General features: G+C 38.8%; 1 protein-coding gene across 4 annotated transcripts; it reads left to right on the top strand.

The window, feature by feature from the left end:
- The first annotated feature begins 260 nt into the window (after positions 1–260).
- LOC148085408 (guanine nucleotide-binding protein subunit beta-4) lies at positions 261–23,000 on the top strand. Of its 4 annotated transcripts, none has more exons than XM_087783620.1 (11): positions 261–280; positions 11,932–12,108; positions 12,235–12,273; positions 13,270–13,376; positions 14,496–14,510; positions 15,264–15,327; positions 15,527–15,689; positions 16,856–16,922; positions 17,037–17,238; positions 18,090–18,306; positions 19,427–23,000. In XM_087783620.1, the coding sequence occupies exons 2-11, from the start codon at positions 12,052–12,054 to the stop codon at positions 19,531–19,533; spliced, it is 1,038 nt and encodes a 345-aa protein (XP_087639746.1). In that variant the 5' UTR covers positions 261–280; positions 11,932–12,051; the 3' UTR covers positions 19,534–23,000. The 4 variants fall into 4 exon arrangements, with proteins under 4 accessions (XP_087639746.1, XP_087639745.1, XP_087639744.1 ...); XM_087783619.1 differs by lacking the exon at positions 261–280 and adding an exon at positions 6,136–6,298; XM_087783618.1 differs by lacking the exon at positions 261–280 and adding an exon at positions 11,292–11,414.
- Positions 23,001–23,460: the final 460 nt, after the last annotated feature.

The raw sequence follows: 23,460 nt of genomic DNA, 5'->3' as shown, positions 1-23,460 counted from the left end.
AGAGTATTTGATTGTCCAAAAACTCCCAATATAATCACAAAATAATGATTACTAAAAATAAAAAAGCCTTCCCGTTTATACACACTACTCACTTTCCCATCCTCCCATGATTCCTGATAAAGTCTCCGCCCACTCGGCAGTGATCAAACTCCAGCTTTACTCTCAACTAACTCCACTCGGCAGCAGCATCTCGCATCTGAAATACCTGGAACCAGCGAACATCTGTGTTTTGGACGTAAAGTGAAATTCTCCCAACGGACAACTGGCTAAAAGTCTGAAGGTAGGGAAGCTTCATGTGACGCATTAACGCGTATATCTGAGTGAAGTTTGTAGCTGGTGCAGTAAAGTGTTTGAATGACATTTTAAAATGTGCTTTAATTTCTTCTTTGGTGTTTACGTAAAGGTGTCTCAAGGATATGGGACATGTATCTATAATTAAAAAGAAAGTTTTATAAGTTTGTGAACATTTGTATGAAAAAAAAAAGTCTCAAAGTGTCACTGAAAAGATAAGAGCAAATATGTAAAAAACAAAAGAAAGTAAATGTAATTAAAATCAACATTTCATCCTTTTTTTAATCCATAATATAAAAATGTTTTTCTGTCATTGAGAAATGCAGAACAAGTTTCTGCACATTACAATCCCAAACATGAGTCATTCCATTCCATTAGGTGTTCTCAGGCAAAGTGAAGAGTCTGAAATGAACTTTTTAAAATGTGGAATCAGGATTTGATTTTCAAACCGTTTCTTTAATAACTTTCCTGGTCAGCACTTGACACTCATCGGCGTCTCCTGTTCACCGGAACGATGAGCAACTCTGCTCAGGAACGCTGTGTTGGCTCATCATTACACAAACTTAAGTGCTCAATCGGCCTGAACACGCGTGTCTGTGACGTGTTTCCGTGTCGTGTCGGACGTGACTCTACGATCGAGAGTCCTGGTTGTTGATATAAAGATCCAACACATCATGAGAGGTCTTGTTAGCGAGATGGCGGCGACACTTCAGCACTCTGCCGCCCTGTGACAATCTCAGGAGCCAACAATAGAACAGAGATATGAAAGGATCCCAACATGGTGACAGAACGACAACACTGGACAACAACCTGGATTGATCGCTGCTTAAAAACATGCAGAGATAAAACTTCTTGATGATTAAGAATCCAAAAGCTTTCAGATGTATACGCCCCTTACATAGATTATTGAGCGTTTAACAACAGAAGCTGGTTAACCTTTCATCCTGACTAGTAAAGGACCTTTTATTTAACTTTTCTATTTTCCTTTTTATACATAACCATCACCTTTTACAGCTAAAAGTCACTGTCTTGATCCATCATTAATAAGCATTAAATATGTTTTTCTTTTATACCAAAAAGTAGTGATGGTCTGATGAAGCTTCATGAAGCTGTGTCATGTTGTTTAGAGGTCAGTAGGTGGCGCCATCAGTGTAAAAATGATGTGATGTTTCATTGGAACATTTGTTGAAAACAGATGAAAATAGTGCAGAGACCGCCATCTAGTGGACTCTGAGAATAATGACTCTGCTTCATTAAAGCTTCATCAGACCATCAGAAAAATATTCATTGTCGTGAAAACTGAAGTGTCTCCAGTCCTGCCAAATACAGTATGTTTATTTGTTTACTAAACTAGAGAAGGACTCTTTTGGGGATGTTTTTTTACATGTTGTTTAGAGGTCAGTAGGTGGCGCCATCAGTTTAAAAATGATGTGATGTTTCATGAGAACAGTTGTTGAAAACAGAGGAAAATAGTGCAGAGACCGCCATCTAGTGGACTATGAGAATAATGACACTGCTTCATGAAGCTTCATCAGACCATCACTCATTTTCATTGTCGTGAAAACTGAAGCGTCTCCAGTCCTGTGCCAAATACCGCATGTTCATTTGTTTACTAAACTAGAGAAGGAATCTTTTGGGGATGTTTTATTTAACACTAGAGGCTTCAAAAAGTGCTACAGTAGAAAATAGGGCAGATACCTCCATCTAGTGGACTCTGAGAATAATAACACTACTTCATTAAAGTTTCATTAGACCATCGCTAATTTTCATTGTCGTGAAAACTGAAGTGTCTCCAGTCCTGCCAAATACCGCATGTTTATTTGTTTACTAAACTAGAGAAGGAATCTTTTGGGGATGTTTTTTTTTTTACACTAGAGGCTTCAAAAAGTGCTACAGTAGAAAATAGGGCAGAGACTGCCCTCTAGTGGACTCTGATAATAATGACACTGCTTCATGAAGCTTCATCAGACCATCGCTAATTTTCATTGTTGTGAAAACTGAAGTGTCTCCAGTCCTGCCAAATACCGCATGGGTATTTGTTTACTAAACTAGAGAGGGAATCTTTTGGGGATGTTTTTTGTTTTATACTAGAGGCTTCAAAAAGTGCTACAGTAGAAAATAGTGCAGAGACCGCCATCTAGTGGACTCTGAGAATAATGACACTGCTTCATGAAGCTTCATCAGACCATCGCTAATTTTCATTGTCGTGAAAACTGAAGTGTCTCCAGTCCTGTGCCAAATACCGCATGTTCTTTTGTTTACTAAACTAGAGAAGAAATCTTTTGGGGATGTTTTTTTTTTACAGTAGAGGCTTCAAAAAGTGCTACAGTAGTAAATAGGGCAGAGACCGCCATCTAGTGGACTCTTAAATAATGACACTGCTTCATCAGCCCATCACTACCAGAAAGCGTCTCACATATTTGCTGTTAAGTACATTTTATAAAATGACATGGCGAACGACAGGTCATAACGTCATCCTTTGATTTGAGAAATCCTCGTGAACTATGAAAATACAAGACGTACACGTTCATTTATCAATATATCTTCTTCAATTGTCTTTAAAATAGTGGATTCAAAGTGTGCCAGTCAGCGTGTCATATCCTGGATGTCTCTATTTTCGTGTGTGGAGAGGAAACGCTGCTGAGCCTGGAGAGACACACATTTTAAGTCACTTCACACTCTTCAAGAGGGCTCTCTTTTTTTTTTTCTTTTTTTTTTTTCAATAATCCATTATGCATAGCAGCTCCGGCTCTCCCTGGTATTTCTCCTACCTTCTTGACGTCAGTTGCCATTTGTGAGCGTTACCGTGGCAACGGCCAGCCTCCCTGGGAGATGTCTGCTGGATAAGATGTCCTCGATAGAGCCTTTTAAGGCTCGACTCTTCGCAACACCTTTTAATTGCCTTTGATAGAGTGGATGTATTAGATGGAGATCATCGGGGGACCGTCGTCACACGGGGCCCTAAAATGGGACCATGTGGTTTTAAAAATAGACATTGAGAGGTTTCGTCACAGATTGACGCCCCCATTAATCCCTTTTCTTTCGTCCTAAGAAAGTGGTTTTTGATAAGAAATGATCTTAGATGTACAAATACATCACATGCACGACCAGGTGGTGTCGCTCATTTGGATAAATGTACCGTTGCGCTGCTGCTTAACCAGATTTGCATTGATGCAAACATGTCCTCTACGTGGGCTTACATTGAGCTGAACCCATTCAAGGCTGAATTAAGCTATTTATAACCTCGCCAACATTTGTATCTCTCTTTTTTTTTTCAGACTCTAGGCTACCCATGTGCTATTTCTGTAGTATCAATTTGCTTCCTCCCTCCCTTTTTTTTTAGTTGCCAGGCAATAGACCGGAGGTCCTGATTGGTCAAGAAGCGCTTGTGGACTGAACTCTGGCTCTCATCTCGGTTAGTTCATCATTACATGAGGGTTTTTACTCTTTATTAAGATTAAATATTTTGATTCATCTCGTAATATTTAAGGTAAGGAAGCAGAACTAGAGGAAAAAAAACAACCTCACTGCCTTTTTATTAAGTAAGTAAGTAATTTGTATTTATACAGCGCTTTAGAAGTTAAACCGAGTGTAACTTGATTGTAAGATAGACTTGTTGATGAACATTATAAGAAGGTTCCTCGCATTAACTTCTATAAAAGGAGAAAATCCAAAGTCCAGTTGTCAAAATTAGCGATTATACTTTTCTTTTTTATTTCAAACATTGCATTGGCTTTTTGACAAGAATGCATGAATCAAGCAAAAGCGCAAATTATATACTATTTTAGTTTCAAGATTTGAGTTCAGATTAATTGGGTTAAAAGGTTAAGTCAAATGTGTTTTGTTTTCAAATATGCTATCCCTTGTGTTGTATCAGGGTCAAAGCGACCCGAAGGTTTAAAAACCAATGTAATTGTTTTTATCCCTTGTGTTGTATCAGGGTCAAAGCGACCCGAAGGTTTAAAAACCAATGTAATTGTTTTTATCCCTTGTGTTGTATCAGGGTCAAAGCGACCCGAAGGCTTGAAAACCAATGTAATTGTTTTTATGAGAGAAATTAATAATACTACATCAGTAGTTATAGGTATGACATGGTCCCGATTTTCGTGGAATCACGAAAATGGTTAAACCAGAAAATATAGGTCAAATGTTTCCTTTCACTTAAGACTATTCTGATATAAAATATCAGCCGGCAACTGTACCTCCTCCGAGATACTCTCAACTCTAAAATGTGTTTGGAGTGGAAATTGCTTGTGACACACCTAAACTACTGCTGGGCCTGAACTCAATTAAACTAAAATGGGATCCTACGCTGCTCGGAGAGGACGGCAGGAGATTGGCAACTTTCATCTTCCCCTCGATTGATTATGACTCTTGCAGAGACGCAGCAAAGCCTATCCCACTGCTCTCTTTTATTGTCCACATTAAAAATGCAACATCTTCTTACAGAGAGTCCCCCCCTTTTTTTTTTCTTTTTTTTTTAGGAGCCCTTTAACAAATGGCACCGGTGTGAAAAATCCTGGCGCCACTGCAGAGAATACGGTTTATTTAAGTCTCAAATGGCTTTTGTAAGTGTGAATTGGATGTTCCTTTCTAGATTGGCGTGAGATCACCCGTGGGATAGTACACACACTAATACTATCATGTGTTAACACAGCAGTTCTTTTGCACAACAGACACAGTAAAAACTGTTACTGGTCCTCAGGACTTTAGAAATGAATAAAATCATCTTGTTCTTTCTCTTTATTTCTCTTTGTTCTTTGTTCTTATTTTATTATTATATTATTAATTATTTTTTATGAAAAATTGCTGTATTTGCTGTGGATAATTTGGAAGAAAAAAAATTCCCGAAGGAGACCTCCTGAGGGATCAATAAAGTTCTACCTAACCTAAACTAAAATGTTTTTATGCTACTGTGTTGCTCAATAAAATTGATGTAATGAAAATGAAGCAATAAATAAAAGAAAGAAAACTATACAAATAAATGAGGCCAAAATGACACGTCATATGTATGTATTTATACTTTATTCAATGCAGGTTAATCTGTATTTATGTACCTTTACAGACATGATTTAAACCAATGAGTATACATAGCTTACCTGAGCATGTAACATTTGGTTTATTTGATTCATTCATTGTTTTACTACCTTATACTCCTATTAAAGCTCAAGGTGCTTCTGATCCCAGTTATTTGGGTCTAAAAGAAAGAAGACACAGTTTTATGAGGCCTCATGAACCCATCGTGACACATAGTCAAATACACTCAATCTTCTCTCAACAGAGGAAATTTATGCAAGTAAAGGGAGAAGATAAAAACTCTAAATAATAATAATAAAATAATGATGCTACTAAGTTAACAAATGTGATTCATGAAATGAAATCGTTCCTGCAGCTGCTGTTTTGTTTGGATCATTTGGAGTGGATTGAAAAGACCACAGATTGTATTTGCAGACTTTTTGTTGAACCTGAGCTGACGTGTACAAATCACGACTCTTCAAATCTTTAAATGTTCAATATTTGTTTCCTGAATCTCATTCGGCTCTCTTTTTAAGGGGGCTGCAAGACCGTACCATTTGTGAATCGGCAGGAGGAGATGGGGGGGGTGAGGAAGTGGAAAGCGCTTTGTTTAAAAGCATTCGTTAAACTACCACCCGACGACGAAATGTAATTCGTAAACATAAACAAAATAATTCATAGTAAAGCTTGCTTATAGCTCGACTGTTAAAGTGAAGCGTTAGATAGTTTTCATAGTCGTGATGCGTCACCCCTCGGCGTAGGTTGTTGCCATGTTCCCACTTTCATGGGTGTGGTGATTAGCCGTCTTGGAGAAAATTTTTAGTCAAATCCAACCAATGTCGCGTCCGCTCCAGCAGAGCCTCTGAAAATAAAACCACATTATTCCGCGTTAAGATCCACTCGGATGTATCCATGATTCCTCCTCCGGCCGGAGACATGCTCGTGCTGTGATCCTCAGCCCGTGGGAGTCGAGTGAGAGAAGGAGCTTCAGGTAAAGAAACGCGCAGTAATTTCCTGCTTGAGAATCATCTTGTGTTCGTTTTATTTTAAACGTTAGATGGACACGAACAATGGAGACTCCAGTCACTGACACGACTGTCTCCATCGTTCGGTCTCACTCGTATATTGTCGCTCATGGGCTGAAAATCCACTCGTGTCTGAACGCGGCCTTTTTGACGGACTGTCAAATGTCTCAGGAGGTGTGTGCGTGTGCGCGAGCATTCAGGCCTTTTTTTTATATTCATTACTATATAATAATTCCACATCTGCAGCACCTACTATTATTTCTCTCATTCAATTCTCCAACCGACAGACTTGTGCAGTGATCCCAGTCTGCAGTGGTCAGTGGCTGTCAAAGTTAATGGGGGGTGGAGGGGCTCTGGGTTTGGGTCATCGAACTTTCAGGGGATGTGTTTTTTTTTAGTGAGTGTTAGTTGAGTTATTCTGATGTAAATGTTACTGTAAAAATAATATATTCTGCTTAATAATTGATCACTATATAAACCATTTTTTATCTGATCAAACACATGTATTCCAAACACTAGGGTATACCAAAGATTAACATGATGACCAAGACAACTGATGTGTTAATTTAAGTGTGTCTTAAGAGACTCTATTGTGTCATCAGTTTGTGTCCGTTTGTAAAAACGACTTTGAAACTCAATATTTAGAAAATGAATTTAAGCCCCGCCCACTGATTTTAAATATTTTTTTTTTGGAGATGAAAACTTGTTTACCATAACCACACCCCTCTCTTTTCTGATGGCTCAAGTATCAATGTTTGTCACGTTGCGTCGTCATCCCGGAAGGCTCCGCCTCTAAGGGACTTGTTGTATAAACAAAGCGGGGTGTGGATACAGCTGGCTGGAGGAGGAGTGAAGCTATTATTACGTCATGATGGACTCCGCTCTCGTAACCTCTCGTTCGCCCAGATTTCAGACGGGGGAGAACTTTATAAAGTAATAAGTTGAAAACATGGTCATGATGAGAGACTTACTGCATCTTGGAGAGGAAGACTTCAACATTTAAAACATGGGAGAGAGTCTGGATGCAAGTCTAGTTACATTTGACTGATTTTCTTCAGGTCATGACAGCAATTTCTTGCCCGTCTCTGACGTCTATTGCTTTTGCTTTATATTTTTGTATTTAGGCACAGAACTGTTTGCCAAAGATTATAATCATAAATAATAATTCATACTACAATGTGAAATTATGAAGCCATTAATATAAAATGATCCTAATGAAAGCAAATTCCACCTATTTTAATTAATCTCCATTTGTATCTATATAGTGTACCTGAGTCAGTTTGGTTACCCTCTCACAGGTGCTACAGAGCGAATAGACTCATTATTTTCGTCTCAATCCAACGATGGTTTTAAACTAAGAGCTCTGTAGCTCCATCATTAAGAAAGTAACAGCCTTTTAAAAGTCGCAGGTATAACGTCTTTGGCCGTTGTCAAACCCTTAGCAGTTTGCGTGTTAATTTGAGTTGAGTTTCAGCTGAAAAAGGACTTTTTATTTAAAAATATGTTTCACTCTTTTGTTAAAATCCCTGGACAACACCCGGTACTTGTGTATTTATTACCAACACATGTAATGTTTAAATGGTGCGAAAGAGGCCCAACAAGTTACATTTAAACAAAGTACTACATAAAATAACGAGTATAAAGAATAGTTTGCTTAACAAGAATTATCAATCGTAACAAGTATATTATACTAGTTTTTTGTGATCCGTTTTTTTGCTTTCAAAACTTCCTTTCTATAAAACTTGACATTTTAATGAAGCATGATTTTAAATAAAATACAAATTGGATTTAAGTTATAAGCAGAAAATATTTATTGATCAATTATTCAATGAATCCACTGCACATAAAAGTCAGCGACCTTTTAGTCTAAACTGAGACGTATGACTAAAATGATTCAAATCAGGGGCTGTTTATGTGGATTTACATGAGTCAAAGTGCTGCTTTTGCTCACAGTTGAAATTAATTTACAATGTTTGCCAACTTTGACCGAAGCCCGAGCCGGAGTGGACTATATTAATATCCCCTCCTGTTTGGACAAACCCATTCGGAATTCCCCCCAGAAAGAAAGGGAAGATTCTTAGTACATGGTTCTTGTTATCTGAGGATGTTTTTAGTCCGAATCTGGATTTAGAGCAGAAGTTCTTACTGCAAGTTTAGGATATGAACGTGTTTTTTTTTTTTAAGTTGGGGCGTTTCATAGCTGCTGTATCACCTCAAAGTTTGAGTCTACTAGTCACCCCAGTTTCCATTCGCTCCGATATATTCGCTCCAGTTCACTCAACCATGACGTCTACAACGGTGTGAACATAAATGTTTACAGGTGTCATGAGTTGACCCTCACAGGTGTGATTAGAGTATTTTTCCTCCTAATTTTTAATACATTTCTTACACATTTCCTTTTGCAAACACTAAAAAGGACATCGGGGCTTGTGTACCTTCAGGAGAATATGGATAGGATCATACTTGGGACTGTTTGAAAAAGAAAGTAATTGCCTGCACGACAAATCGCGCTGCTCATAAACTGACCCTGTTTTACAGGAATTGTTTATACAAGCGGGAACAAGAACGTTTACCAGCAGCGTAGCTGTCATAATTGAGTGGGGACGTTATCAAGCATGTGTGTGTGTGTGCTTTCACTTTTGTTACACGTGTTCAGGAAGTTGGGTGTTCCTTATAGTGTTTTTTTTTCTTTACCTGACTTTTAGCAAGATTATGAAATCATGTAAGGGTGGCACTCTGGGGGTCCAACAATCTTGGATAAAACTGTAAAAATCTGCTTTATTTCAACAGTTTTTCGCACCAAAAACCGGGTCTTGTGTCTTTTTGCCATCCGATTTTCACAAGTATTTCACATTTAACTCCAAAACTATATTCCATAGACGACGCGTGGGCACCAACCCGTCCTTCCTAAGGGAGTCTGGGTTCAACCAGGGATGAAGAGGGGCTGCAGTCCAGTGCTGTGTCTCAAATCGCATACTTCTCTTAGTGTACTAGAAGTTAGTATGCATCAGGATAGTGTACATACTAACTAGTACACAAATTCTCAACAGATAGTATGTCTCAAATCAAACACTGCTGCTACACACTAACCGGAAATGACGCGGCAGCTTCTTCTTCTACTACTATTTACTTGAGACGCACTAAAAATACTAACTTTGAGTACGCAAGTATTTGATTTGAGACACAGCACAGGTCTATACATTTAGTATTTTTGCCCTACCATGGCCGTCTCTTCTCAAGCAAGCAACCCAATGAATTCCTTTACTCTAGCTGTCCTGAGATGACAAAGTAGCAGAAGTTTATACAGTTTATGTTTAAACAGCTGGTTGGTCTATATAATGGCTTTTCACTCCTTCTCAAAAAAAGATGGTTTATGGTTAATTTTCACTAGTTTAGTGGCTGTTTTACACAAAACTGGACCTGGGCACACCCGTCTAGGGCTGTGTTGTGTCAATAAAGTATAAAATGACTTGTATTAACTGTAGAAAATGCTTAATTTAAGGTTTAACCCAGGAAAAAAACATTTTAAGAGGATAATGTGACCGAGTTTAACTGATGAGTTTGCGTCCCCATGACACTTAAAAGTTTACTTTATGAGTCAAATCAAAGGCTGGAGACGAGGTCACGAACCCAAACCCTTAGCCTATTCAAACATGACCTAAAAAGGGGTTCGTGTCACCACATCAAAAGACCCCGATTACTAATATAGATGGATAGATAAACTTTATTGATCCCTCTATCCATCTATATTAGTTTTGGGGTCTTTTGATGTGTATATGCACACATATTAAGATTTGATTTTCTATTTGCTTTAGTCTCGTTGGTTCATCTCTGCATACACTGACGCTGCTTGACCACGATGGGACAAAAGTGCCAAGCAACGCTGAACTATAGATGCTTTGAAACAATGGGTCAGTCAAACGTACAGATCCACTCTTGTTATCCAAATCCTGCGTCACTCATTCCTTTGGATCGCTGGCATTACCGAGAACACATTTTTTTTCGATTGCCAACTCCTCGCATAACTCGGTAACAATAGACGTCCATGTATTTGTGTCACTGATAAAAAGAAGATACAAGATATTCTATGCTCTGGACTCGTGTGATACGGGTGTTTAGCAAATGAACAAAAACAATGATGGATAATTGGAAATTGATCCTTCTTCTTCTTCTGCAAACAAATTCAACAAGTTAAATAAAGTCTGTTTTTTACTTTCGTTTTTGGCGAAGTATCTGAATGTTCTGATACATTTTTAGACTCAATCTGTTTTGTAAAATAAGTAACAAGTAATCTACTTTAAGTCGTGTACGAAAACCCAAATTGACAATCCTTCGGTTTACAAAAACAAGTCTCAGAACCTTTAGTAAACAAATGTTTGATTTGAAACGTAAAGTTTATATTGTAAATCTACTCCAGTCGAAGTGAAAACATTTCAAAAGCGAATTCCGATTGATTCTGTTTTTCTATTGCTTATTTTCTGTGTTATCTTATCTCTTATTTATTTTATTCTGTACTGACATAACAAAAAAAATCCCATGTTGTGTTAATTAACGACTAAAGGGGTTTCTGGCTTTAATATTTTACAACATTACATAACATCCTTCCACTTTGCATATCTATTTATTGAGTCAATCATCATGAAATGACACAACAAGTCTTTCCTTAGTGATGTCAGCCTCTTCAAGTGATATCACTCTTTAAAGCTTTATTTCCTTTAATGTTAATCTGCTAAAATGATGGTTTACACAGAGTAGTTCAAAGCTATCAAAGACAAAAAGTTAAGGGAAAGGGGGGTTTAGGATGTTTAGCTTGACTTGAATCTCTTACGATATAGATGCTGAATCACTGTCGTTCTAGATAAAACTACAGGCTGAACATTAGCATGATTTCCTGGTGAGATGAAGGTCTGGACTCGCTCTAATTGTTGAATTATAGAAAATGGAACTGAAAATTTAATCTCCCAGGGTTGGACTTCACGACGGCAGACCGTAAAACAGCCGGGGAAAGTGATGGGGGGTGCAGTCTAAACATTTCTGAGGAGTGTCTTAAGTGCCCTGTGACCCACATTCGGTCTCCCCAAGGTAAAGATAGTGGTAACTCACCCGTCTTAAGGATGAACATCACCTCTGAATACAGTTTGCTTCTTATGCTTTGACAAAAAATAACCTTAACCGTATTTGGCGTTTACTGACGGTGTAAAAGATTCTGAAAAATCCTGAGAAAAATAAGTTTTTTTCAAGGCAGTGTTGACGTTATTTGTTCCAATATTTTCCAAATGTTGGAATTTGCTTTGCCACAGTTATACAACACAAACCTCTTAGGGTTTTAACACAATGCTGTGACACAAAGGCTGATTGAGTCTGGAAAGGTCACAGCCGGGCTCAGATGGCCTTTTGAACTAGATCGGGGGTGTTTGAAGAGCCGGGGCCACCCTCTGCGTCTCCCCATGGCCCGCCCCTATGAAGCACCCTTCCCTCCAGTCGGATCCCAAACAGGATACCCATGTTTGTTTAATGGATGTGTCCTCAATTTCCTTTTTTTTTTTTCTCTCTCCCTATTTGTGTGTCATTTAAAAAAAAAATGTCTGTCTTTCCGCAGGTGTCAGCTGGTGAAAGGCGTGTTTGTGCGTATGTGTGGGCGCGATTGTGCCACAACGTGCGTTTTCTGAGTCCAGTCGGCATTTGGCAGACAGCGTCGTCTGAACAAATCTGAGCAACCATGAGTGAGCTGGAACAGTTGCGGCAGGAAGCCGATCAACTACGCAATCAGATTAGGGTACGGCGATATTTGTTTGACTCGTAAATCTGACTTGATTCTTGAACTCAGTGCTCACCTGAAGACTCTGATGAACTCTTGTCTGTTCACTTTTATAAACGCTTTATACTTTATGTTCTGATGCAGGATGCCAGGAAAGCCTGCAGTGATTCCACTTTGTCACAGGTAAGACTACTTTATACTCGTGACGGTCATGAAGTCATTATTTCAAGAGTCCACTAGATGGCGGTCTCTGCACCATTTTCCTCTGTTTTGAACTGTTCTATTGAAACATCATTTTTAAACTGATGGCGCCACCTACTGACCTCTTAACAACATGACACTGTTTCATGAAGCTTCATCAGCACATCACTACTTTATACACCAAGAACATAATTGTATGGTATTTAACAAAGACATTATCAGAGTGAAGAACATTTTTGCACATTATCCACAACATTTTCACTAAAATTTTCTTTCAAGAAACATCTCATCGTTTTTATATGTTCAGGCTTTTCCTTGATTTTTCTGGAACTCCTGTGTTGTTCTCAGTGTTATCTTGACCTTTAAAGTATATATTTGATTGATTGTTTAAGCGCTTTGTGACCCTGGTCTGAGAAAGCGCTTTATAAATACAAACTACTTACTTACTAAAAGAAGATTCTACTCTAGTCATATTTATTCAATGTTGTTAATTAAGGTTTATCCTTGGATTTTTTTTTTTCTTGTATAAGTAAGAAGACAATTACTTTTGAAATTTTTCAGCCACTTTTCTTTGCAAAGTTGCCACTTAATTTGTCCCTATAAGGATCTAACAATGTAGGTTAAACTTCAGAGATTTTGCTTCCTTGTGAATGAATAAAACACTTTTCTATTTAAAGCAGAAAACGGATGTTTACGTTGGAGTCACTTCATGCAGTAATGATCAGAATAAATAAGTATAATTTGGTGTGTAAAATGGTGCTAATATAAACATGTTTGTATGATCCTGAGCTGCAGTTGTAAGAAAGTCCCTGGAGAAGAAGTTGGTCATTAAAATGCTAAGAGATGCTGTATGTGTAGCTCCGGGAAAAAAATCTGTTTTTTTTTTGTTTGTTGGAAGATGAACAATGTTTTGGTTCGGTTATAAAAATTTAGATCATTTCCTGTCCCCTCCCTCTCCCCTTCCTGTTTTTTTGGCAGATCACAGCTGGTCTGGACTCTGTTGGCAGGATACAGATGCGAACACGTCGCACTCTCAGGGGCCACCTGGCCAAAATCTATGCAATGCACTGGGGCAGTGACTCCAGGTACGTTCGGGATGATTTATTTATTCTATTATAAATCTTTAATGGTTTAACTTCCAATGGAAAGATGACAACGATGACCTGTTTTTTTTTTTTTTTTTACTAAGCCAACATGAGGACACAGGAGTCTTGTGAAGCAAAAGCAACCATGTATATATTTGAGTTAAATTCTGTTAATGTTGAAACAAATGTATTAAAATAATGGTTGGGAGTTATCCCTTGTGTTATCTCAGGGTCAAGGTGGCCCGGAAAACAAAATGTGTTTGTGGTATCCCTTGTGTTGCCTCCGGGTCAAGGTCAGGGATCCCAGATTCAGCGGAATTTCGCTATTTTTCAAGTGAAAACCGTGTTACTTTTATTATAATTTTCGTATAAAACTTAAAAAATGTTGGTTTGTGAGCCTTTCTCACACTTGAAGCCACACACACACTTTACCAATTTAACACTATTAATGTTTTTAATGATAATAAATGTTGGTTCTTTTTGCATAAATCTAGCCAATCGTGGAAAGGCAGCACACGATATCAACCAATCAGAAGCAACATGGCGGGTCTGTCTGTCATAACAGCGTCACTACTCGCAAAGAGACAATAGCGCGAGGTCGAGTCATCGTAACGGAACAACAACATCCTTCTGCTGGCAAAGCTGTCAGTGGTTCAGGTTTTTCCTGTCATGGGCCGCACTTTAATTCTGAAAGTTATGGCTGAACTTTAATAAACTCTCATTTAATTTTACCTGCGAGGTGAACGACCTCCCTGGCTTCCATGAATACATATGCAGGGGAGGAGGTCGTTGATCTTGACCCCAGAGATGACACAAGGGATACAACAAACGCATTTGTTGAACAATAGCTGTTAGCGTCAGCTGCCTCCCTGGGCAGTTGTGTAGAATAATTACTAAATGCGCTCAAGCCTTTGACGAATGGCGACAAAGGGGGCGTGGTCACACAAAAAGAAGTCCATCAGTTGAACCACTTTGATACGTTGAGCTTCTACTAATGTTTAATGAAGGTTGTAAGCGAGTTCATTAACGTGTCTCACATAAACCTGTCTTCACCTTCTTTCTCCCCCCCTCCCTCCCTCCCTCTATCAATCTGTTTCCTAATGCGTTGCACTGGTGCAGCGACGGCAGTCCCAGGTGTGGGACTTTACTGCTACGCTTGTGCTACAAACCACAACTACTACCACCACTGCTACTAATCTTGACTAAAAACCCACCATCATGAGACTCACTGCTGCCACTCCCGCCACTAAAACACCCCCCCGCCCGCCCACCCCCTCACACGAGACCCCAGCAGCTGCCTCCGAACCCCTCCTCTTACAAATGCAGTGTTTTCATTGACATGTTGGGTCGATCGTACACACTGTACTTTTAAGAGTCAAGATAGAATTGACTGATCCGACTGCATGATCTGCACCTTTTTCCTCTTAGTTTAAATAACGATTATTTGGATGTTTTTAATACAAATATACAGATATTAAGACGGTTAAGGCACGTGTCATTGAGGTTGTTGACCCTGTTATCAAATTTCAATGCACAGTTTTAAGTTATGGTTTGAATGCTCGATAAATGGGACACTTTCTTCTGTTGGTAATGCACCTGAAAATATTTGTTCTATATGTTTTATCACTTTAGAAACTGCAGAATGGCTGCTCATCAAGCTTTAGAGAAAAAAAAATGAGTGACTACAAAGAGGGTTGTTAACCAGTGCAGCACCGTCTTTCGCTTTTGTTGAAATTAAAAACGTGGAGTTCCTGTTAAAATTTTAAAAAGACAAATTTAGGTTATTTTCCCGTCGTGCTGCGCTTGTTAAGAATCCGCGTCAAAAGAAGCCGTCGACTGCGAAGCGAAGGCGACTCATGTGTGTGTTGTGCGACTGTTTGTTTGCAGGCTACTTGTCAGTGCCTCTCAGGATGGGAAGCTCATCATCTGGGACAGCTACACCACAAACAAGGTCAGGATGAACGCTACATTCTCCACAGAAACTCCTCAGACAACTGAGACACATGTGCAGCAAATGTTATTACTTTTTGATTTTTAAAATGCAACAGGAAATGACATGTGATGGAGTTTGAACATTGAGAATAAATACCGGGGAAAAAAGAAGTTATTCACTTGGACGACGAGTCACGTTTTATTTTGTGTTCTCTCAGATGCATGCCATTCCGCTGCGCTCCTCCTGGGTGATGACGTGTGCGTATGCCCCGTCCGGTAACTATGTGGCCTGCGGAGGTTTGGACAACATCTGCTCCATATACAGTCTAAAGACACGAGAGGGCAACGTGCGAGTCACTCGGGAGCTTCCTGGACATACAGGTGTGTTTTTGGGGTTTTTGTCACTGTAGACTCTAAAGCTCTGAACCACGAGTCGTACTTTCTTTTGTCATTCCTCGTCATCTAGGAACCACAAGTTCAGGCTTTATTAAGATACTTTATTGTGGTTTTCAATACATGACCGAATTCACTCTATTGAGATCCACTTTTACTTCTTCTGATCTAAACTTTGTATCGCGTCTCCTCCTACAAATTTTATACGATTTGAACCATTCAAACGTTTGTTCTCGAAATGTTTTGGCTTTCTTTTATCTCTTTAACTCGTTCTTCCATTTCTCTTTTTCTACCCTTTTTTCCCCATTCACTTGAATGAGAAACATCTTCAACTCATGTTTCAACTCCTTCCACTTTGACCTTCAGGTACATTCATCTACTCACACCTAGAAACTTCATTCTACTTTATAAACACTTTTTTTCTACTTACTACTACTTGTACTACTTCTTCTACTTTTACTACTAATTCTACTACTATTTATACTTTTACTACTAATGCTACTACTGATTTTACTAATTACACTAATACTATTACTTCTACTACTTATTCTACTTCCACTACTCCCATTACAACTTCAACTACTTCTACTACTTCCACTTATTCTACTACTACTACTACTGATTCTACATCTGCTCCCACTCCTACTTCTTCTACTCCTACTTCTTCTTCTCCCTCTACTTCTACGATTACTTCTACTACTTATTCTACCTTTACTACTTCTTCTACTGCCTCTACTTCTTCTACTTATTCTTCTTCTAATAACTAATACTACTTTTTCTACTTCTACTACTAATTCTACTTTTTCCTTCTTCTTACGTTTCTTCTTATTTTCTTCTTCTCAACCTTTTTCAATATATCAGTCTTTCTTCTGTTTCCATACATTTTTACTTTGAATACTATAAAATACCTTCAAGTATTTCAGTTTATAGATTCAGCAGATACAGCGTCAACGCTGCATTTTCTTCTGCAAATGCACATTTTCTAGTTATTATTATATGAATGAGTTTTTAGTGTTTGAGTGAACCTGACTTCAATGGTGATTCTCTTGGATTCTAATATATTGTTTTGTACTCGATTTGGCCGAAGAAGATGTTGTGGCAGCTGATGACGCAGAGTAAAGCTCTGATGTTGATACTTTGCTTTGTTCCTGCAGGTTATTTGTCCTGCTGCCGCTTCTTGGACGACAACCAGATACTAACCAGCTCTGGGGACACGACTTGGTGAGGCGCCACGATTCATGAACAACAGAAACTTTTGATGCAAACGCTGCTCCAACGACGATACTGATTTTTTTTTTTTTTTTACCGCTTGTGCTTTTCCTTGCTGCTGTGCAGTGCATTGTGGGACATCGAGACCGGCCAGCAGGCCACCTCCTTCTCCGGCCACACCGGTGACGTGATGAGTCTGTCCCTGAGTCCGGACTACAAGACGTTCGTGTCCGGGGCCTGCGACGCCACCTCCAAGCTGTGGGACATCCGTGACGGCATGTGCCGGCAGTCGTTCACCGGACACGTGTCGGACATCAACGCCGTCAGCGTGAGTACTGGAGAAATGGATGTGGCTTTTTAACGTCATTGTTAACTCTGCTGCTCAACGACATGTTTCGGATTATTTTATTTTTGTTTACATTTACCAGAGTATTGAGTCTTTTTTTTCATGATTTAAAAAAACACTTTTCATGTGAACCAGAGGCTTAAACACTCAACACAACTCAACTCAACTTTATTTATAGAGCTCTAAGAAAAAAAACAGCAAGTCCTTAACAAGAACATAAAATGTTGAACAAAATTAAAACGGTTAAAAACAAACAAAAAATGAGTTAAAGATACTAAAAACAGTTACAGAATCTCATGCTGAGTTAAAAGACTATAGTGTATAGGACTATAGGAATAAGTGGGTTTTTTTAAACCAGTAAACGCATCAGAATCTTGTGTTAAAGTGACCAACAACACAAGAATGTTTTTAAATTATGAGCATATTATTGTTGACAAGGACAACAAATAAGTCATTTATTTAGGGAAACTTGTAAATTTGAAGTAAATTTAGCAATGTCATCTACAAAAATATGTTTTGTTTAATATTTAGTTAATTTAAAGGTACATTTTTTTTACTTAAATGGAATGATAAAAACAAAAATGTCTGGTAGCACACATACAACACACATACAGGAGTAAATACTTATAATATTAAAATACTAAATAAATGTTTTTGCCCCTTTTACTCATTAAGTGTTTTGGGATTTCTTTTTTTGTTGTTGTGCTATTTAAATTTCGTATAATGAACGCCAATATATCTTCTGCTATAACTGTTTAATGCTAGTTACTACTGTATTTGCTGGTAAAGAATCTGGCAACACCTGACCTGAAGTTCATCTTCTTCCTCCCCAGTTTTTCCCCAATGGAAACGCCTTCGGCACCGGCTCTGACGACGCCACCTGCAGGCTGTTCGACCTGCGCGCAGACCAGGAGCTGATGATGTACAGCCACGACAACATCATCTGCGGCATCACGTCCGTCTCCTTCTCCAAGAGCGGACGTCTGCTGCTGGCCGGATACGACGACTTCAACTGCAACGTGTGGGACACGCTGAAGGGAGAGCGAGCAGGTGAGAGGCTTCACCAGCGTTTACTATCATTTCACTTCAAAACTTCTCTTAATGAAATTAATTCATATGCTTTCCTGTTGATCGATGTACCTTTTATATTAGTTTCTTCATTAGGGATTTTCATGTTCCATTAACCCTCGTGTTATCTCATTGTCAAGGTGACCCGAAGGCCTGAAAACAGATGTGTTTGTGGTATCCCTTGTATATTGTCTCTGGATAAAGGTGAACGACCTCCATGGCTCCCATAAATATAATAAATAAATGCATAGGCATTGGTAGAGGTTGTTCACCTTGACCCAGAAACGACACAGGGGATACCACAAACACATTTGTTTTTGAGCTTTCGGGTCACCTTGACCCAGAGACAACCCAAGTGATACCACAAACACATTTGTTTTCGAACTTTCGGGTCACCTTGACCCAGAGACAACCCAAGTGATACCACAAACACATTTGTTTTCGAACTTTCGGGTCACCTTGACCCAGAGACAACCCAAGTGATACCACAAACGCATTTGTTTTCGAGCCTATGGGTCACAGAGACGACACAAGGGATACCACAAACACATTTGTTTTCGAGCTTTCGGGTCACCTTGTCCCAGAGAAAAAACAAGGGATACCACAAACACATTTGTTTTCCAGATTTCGGGTCACCTTGAACCATAGACGACACAAAAGATACCACAAACACATTAGTTTTCGAACTTTCGGATCACCTTGACCCAGAGACAACATAAGGGATGCCACAAACACATTTGTTTTCGAGCCTATGGGTCACTTTGACCCAAGGGATAATGGTTGTATTATTGCTTTGAAATCTATTGCCATAACTTAAATATTAGTATGTATTTTAGTATAGTAGTATAGTATAGTATATTAGTTATTCATTTGCACTTAACTTACACAGTTAGGATAAAGGTTTAATTGTTAACTGTTTTTGTTTCTTCTAATTTCTTATTATTTATAATATTATTTATTATTATTTATTTAATTTTTTCAAATGTTATATTTTATTCCAATAATTTGGGGTACATTTTTTTTTTTTACAATTGCGTAACTTTATTGTTAAAGATGTATTTCACGTGATTAACGACGTACATTGTCACTTGTGCCGCCCCAGGGGTCCTGGCCGGCCACGACAACAGGGTGAGCTGCTTAGGGGTGACGGACGACGGCATGGCCGTGGCCACCGGCTCCTGGGACAGTTTTCTCCGGATCTGGAACTAAAAACAAACTTCCTTCCTGTTCTCAATCACTGCCTGCCCCGAGACCCCCCCCCTTCCCCCCCGACTCCCCTGAACCTTCACCCATCATATCATCTGTGCTGGGCTGGATCTACGGGGCTGAACACTGTGTCTGTCTCCCCCCCACACATCACCATACTCACCCCCCAAGTACGCCCGCGTCTGCTGCTCACCTGTGAGGAAAGATCTTAACAAGTTTCCTTTTCACGCCAATGAAAACCAAACTGTCCATCAACTCTCTGGTCATACATGTGTCACGTATGACTCGCGTCCACACGCGTGATGTGAGGACGAGGTATTAGAGCCATTGACGGAGGTCGAGGGACGACTTTTATTTTGAAGGTGCGAACATCAGTTTTACAAGATAAACAACCATACGTTCCGTTTATTTTACTGTTTTAAACATCAGTTTATTTTACAAGATAAACAACAATACGTTTATTTTAATGTTTTTTTAGAAAACTGATTTTTAATGTTCTGTATATTCGAGACGTTACGGTACAGATTAATTTAATTTACCAAAAATACCTGAAGATTCAGACGCTCAAAAGTAGTTTTTGTTTAAAGTAAAATTAGTATTTTCAGCACATTTTCCTCAAATTGTTAATTATTTATCCTTTTAAAAATATATATATTTTTTTCTCATGAATTTTAAAATGAAAATTAAGGATTTTTTAATATTGTATTTGCCCGAAAAAACCTTGGATTTTACCCTTAATTTAATTTGTCTACATTTTGAACTGGACAATCAGCTTTATAGAAATATTTATTTTCTTTTTATTTTATTTGTCTGAAATCCTTGTATGCACTGTACCGTAATACCTTAAATATGGGAGCAACAAAAGTTTAGCAGCAAAAATAAGTTGTCACACGATTACAGTATTTATATTATTTTTTTTGGGATGATTTTCGACAATTCACCAGTTTACATCGTTAATGCAGGTGATGGTCTGATGAAGCTTCATGAAACAGTGTCATGTTGTTTAAAGGTCAGTAGGTGGCGCCATCAGTTTAAAGATGATGGGATGTTTCATTAGAACAGTTTAGGAACACAAAGGAAAATAGTGCAGAGACCGCCATCTAGTGGAAGATAATGACACTGTTCCATGAAGCTTCATGAAACCATCACTAGTTGATGCTTCTCTCTTAATGACTCTAATACAACGTTTACATCTTGGACGCAGATAAAACTTCTAAAAGTTCAATTCTTAAACGTGTTCTTTTTGTACATTTTTCTTTTGTTCAAATGCATGATTTTTAGCCATTCTGAGGTTGGTTTTTAACATCCAGTGCCTGCTGCACACAAGTCACCTCCAGGATTCACTGATGAGGAAAAAAAACTATTTTTCTTTTTCCTTTTTTGTCTTAAATTGTCACTTTTCATCTGAGCTCGTGCAGCCCACACGAGGACCCCTGAACTCTTGACGCCCCAATTGTGAATATTTAAAAAAAAAAAAAACGACCATTTTGATGCGACAGGCATGACTCGAGCTGTAAAAGACGGAGGGACGTCCACGGGGACCATTTAAAGAAGAGATGAAAAACCTTCAGAGACTCTACCGAGAGCAGAGCGACGTCCCCTGATCTCACTTTTTTGTTTGTTTTTCCAACAACAACAACAACAAAAAAAACGATGGATGCACAATTCCTTTTCTCCGGCATGAACTGAGAACCTTGTGCCACTACATGTCACACCAGTGCCACCACAAGCCTGTAAAAAAAAAAAAAAATGGGGGGGAAAAAAGTTTCTTAAATCTTTCCTTTTTTTTTTTGCTCATTCTTTTTCTCCTCTTCACCAAAAAAAGAAAACAAACAAAAAAACAAACTAGTGAACGATTGTAGACGAGTGCACTCACCAACTGTAGTTTCGAGCACATGTGACTTGTTGACCCCCGGGGGGGAGGGGGGAGGGGGTCATCCCTGGTTATTATCATTTTGAAACAATTTTTAGGTTCTTATGAAGTATTTTGAGAATATATAAATGTGAACCCTTTTGCGTGAGTGACTTGGACCTAATCCTGCACCCCCCCCCCTCCCACCCCACCTGAGAGACCACCCCATTCTGCCTTATGCTAGAAGTTCAAGTGTTCCCTTCATTTGTAGGCGGAAAACTACGTTAAAAACGTGGGATCTTTCGGGGGAATTTTCCTTTTTTTTTTTCTCCAGTAAAGCACATGGTCTCTCAACACTACAAAGGCATGCTGGCAGAACGAGCACTTCTGCTGATCCTCTTGTGTTTGAGCTGCTTCTACGTTTTTTTTTGTTTTTTTTAAGTTCTCGACTATCGTTTCGATGTGTAGATACGCGAGTGCGGGGGGGGGGGGGGTGTGTGATTTGACTGTATCTGTGGATCTTTTAATGTAAACTTCATCTGTGCCAATGTTCTCTCCACGGACCCAGAGCTGTGACACACACACACACACACACATGTACACACATGTACACACATGTACACACATGTACACACATGTACACATGCACACACACACACACACACACACACACACGTTGGCTCACTCCTCAAGTGCTTCACTCCCACCTTCACGTCCTTGAGACGCCACAATCCGACGATTGTCTTCACCGGTGCCAACTGTCTGGACTTTTTTCTGCTTTTTCCAAACTGCACTTTCTCAACAAGCCTGCAGGGGTTTCTTTCGATGCTTGAAACTTTCTAGTCACGCAGAGGAAAAAGTCCCCTCGAGGAGATTGTTTTGTTTTTGTTTGGGGTGGGAAGAATGGCTGATAGTCTTGTCTCCATTTTGTCACATGACCTCTTAAAGTAGCTGTCGTTGACCCTTCAACCCCCCCCCCACCCCCCCAAAAAAATAAAATGAATAAAAAATCCTAAGTTGATGAACTGGATCAGTTGGTAGTTGATACTCAGTTGATGTTGTTAAGTGAAGGGTTTTGTTTTTTTTTAGAACTCTTGTTGATCACTATTTTACCAAGTCTCCCGTCGGGCATCTCACTCGTCTCATGTGTGCCAGTGTTGCTGAGGAGAGGGCGGGGAGTAAACTCACTCACTCTGGAGTAAACATGGCTTCACCAACCAAAAAAAAACTTTTTTTTTCCTTTTTTTTGGTGTTTCCCTTGTGAAAATGTGCTTAGAAAACCCTGTGTGTGTGAGAAGACGTCGTCAGTTTTGATATCACGACACACCGGGCTGATGGATCTGATGACTGTCTGGATTGTTTTTCATTAAAAATCTCCAGAGCAAAGATGCATTTGTTGACACTCCTGGTTGATTCTCAGCACCTTTCTCTCTTACTCTCTCACTCTTTCTCTCTCTCTCTCACTCTGCACCTGATCACACAATTTAGGCCCCAAATAGTTCTGATAAAACGTAACACGGACAGAAACGAATTGTGCTTTGTCAAAAAGAATTTGAAATACCGTTTTTATTTTGCAAAAAAAAAAACCTGCAAAAAAAATAAAAGTTTTTGGACAAAAGTTTGTGATTTATTTATTTTTTTCTTTAGGTAAAGCTTAGCAGTTTCCCCGTCTACATCCTCAGTTCCGGGATGATGAGCAGCTGATAGTCGATTAATAAAAATGGCGTTTAAATGGTTGAAGCGTCTGAAATAGGGGGTTAAAAAAATACTTCATAAATTAATGGTTATTAGGAGAATAGTGTTGATCGTTACAATTTCAGCAACTTCACTAATGATAAAAAAAATAATTAAGTAATTTTGAGTTGTAATGTATTGTTATTATCCGATTAATATTAAAACAAACTCATTGAATGAAACAAGGACAGGTGCAATTATAAAGGAATACAAATTGCTTAATATATAAGGAGGATGAGAAAAAAGGTCATCGACGATAGATGATCGTGTCATAAATAAATGTTGAGTTCTTTGAAAGCAGTTTAGTTTGACAAAAACACTATGTACATATAAAAGTATTTTGA

Source organism: Callionymus lyra, chromosome 2 (genome assembly GCF_982586985.1).
Source record: "Callionymus lyra chromosome 2, fCalLyr1.hap1.1, whole genome shotgun sequence".
Classification (NCBI taxonomy): Eukaryota; Metazoa; Chordata; class Actinopteri; order Syngnathiformes; family Callionymidae; genus Callionymus; species Callionymus lyra.
This window is presented reverse-complemented; position numbering and strand designations above follow the sequence as displayed.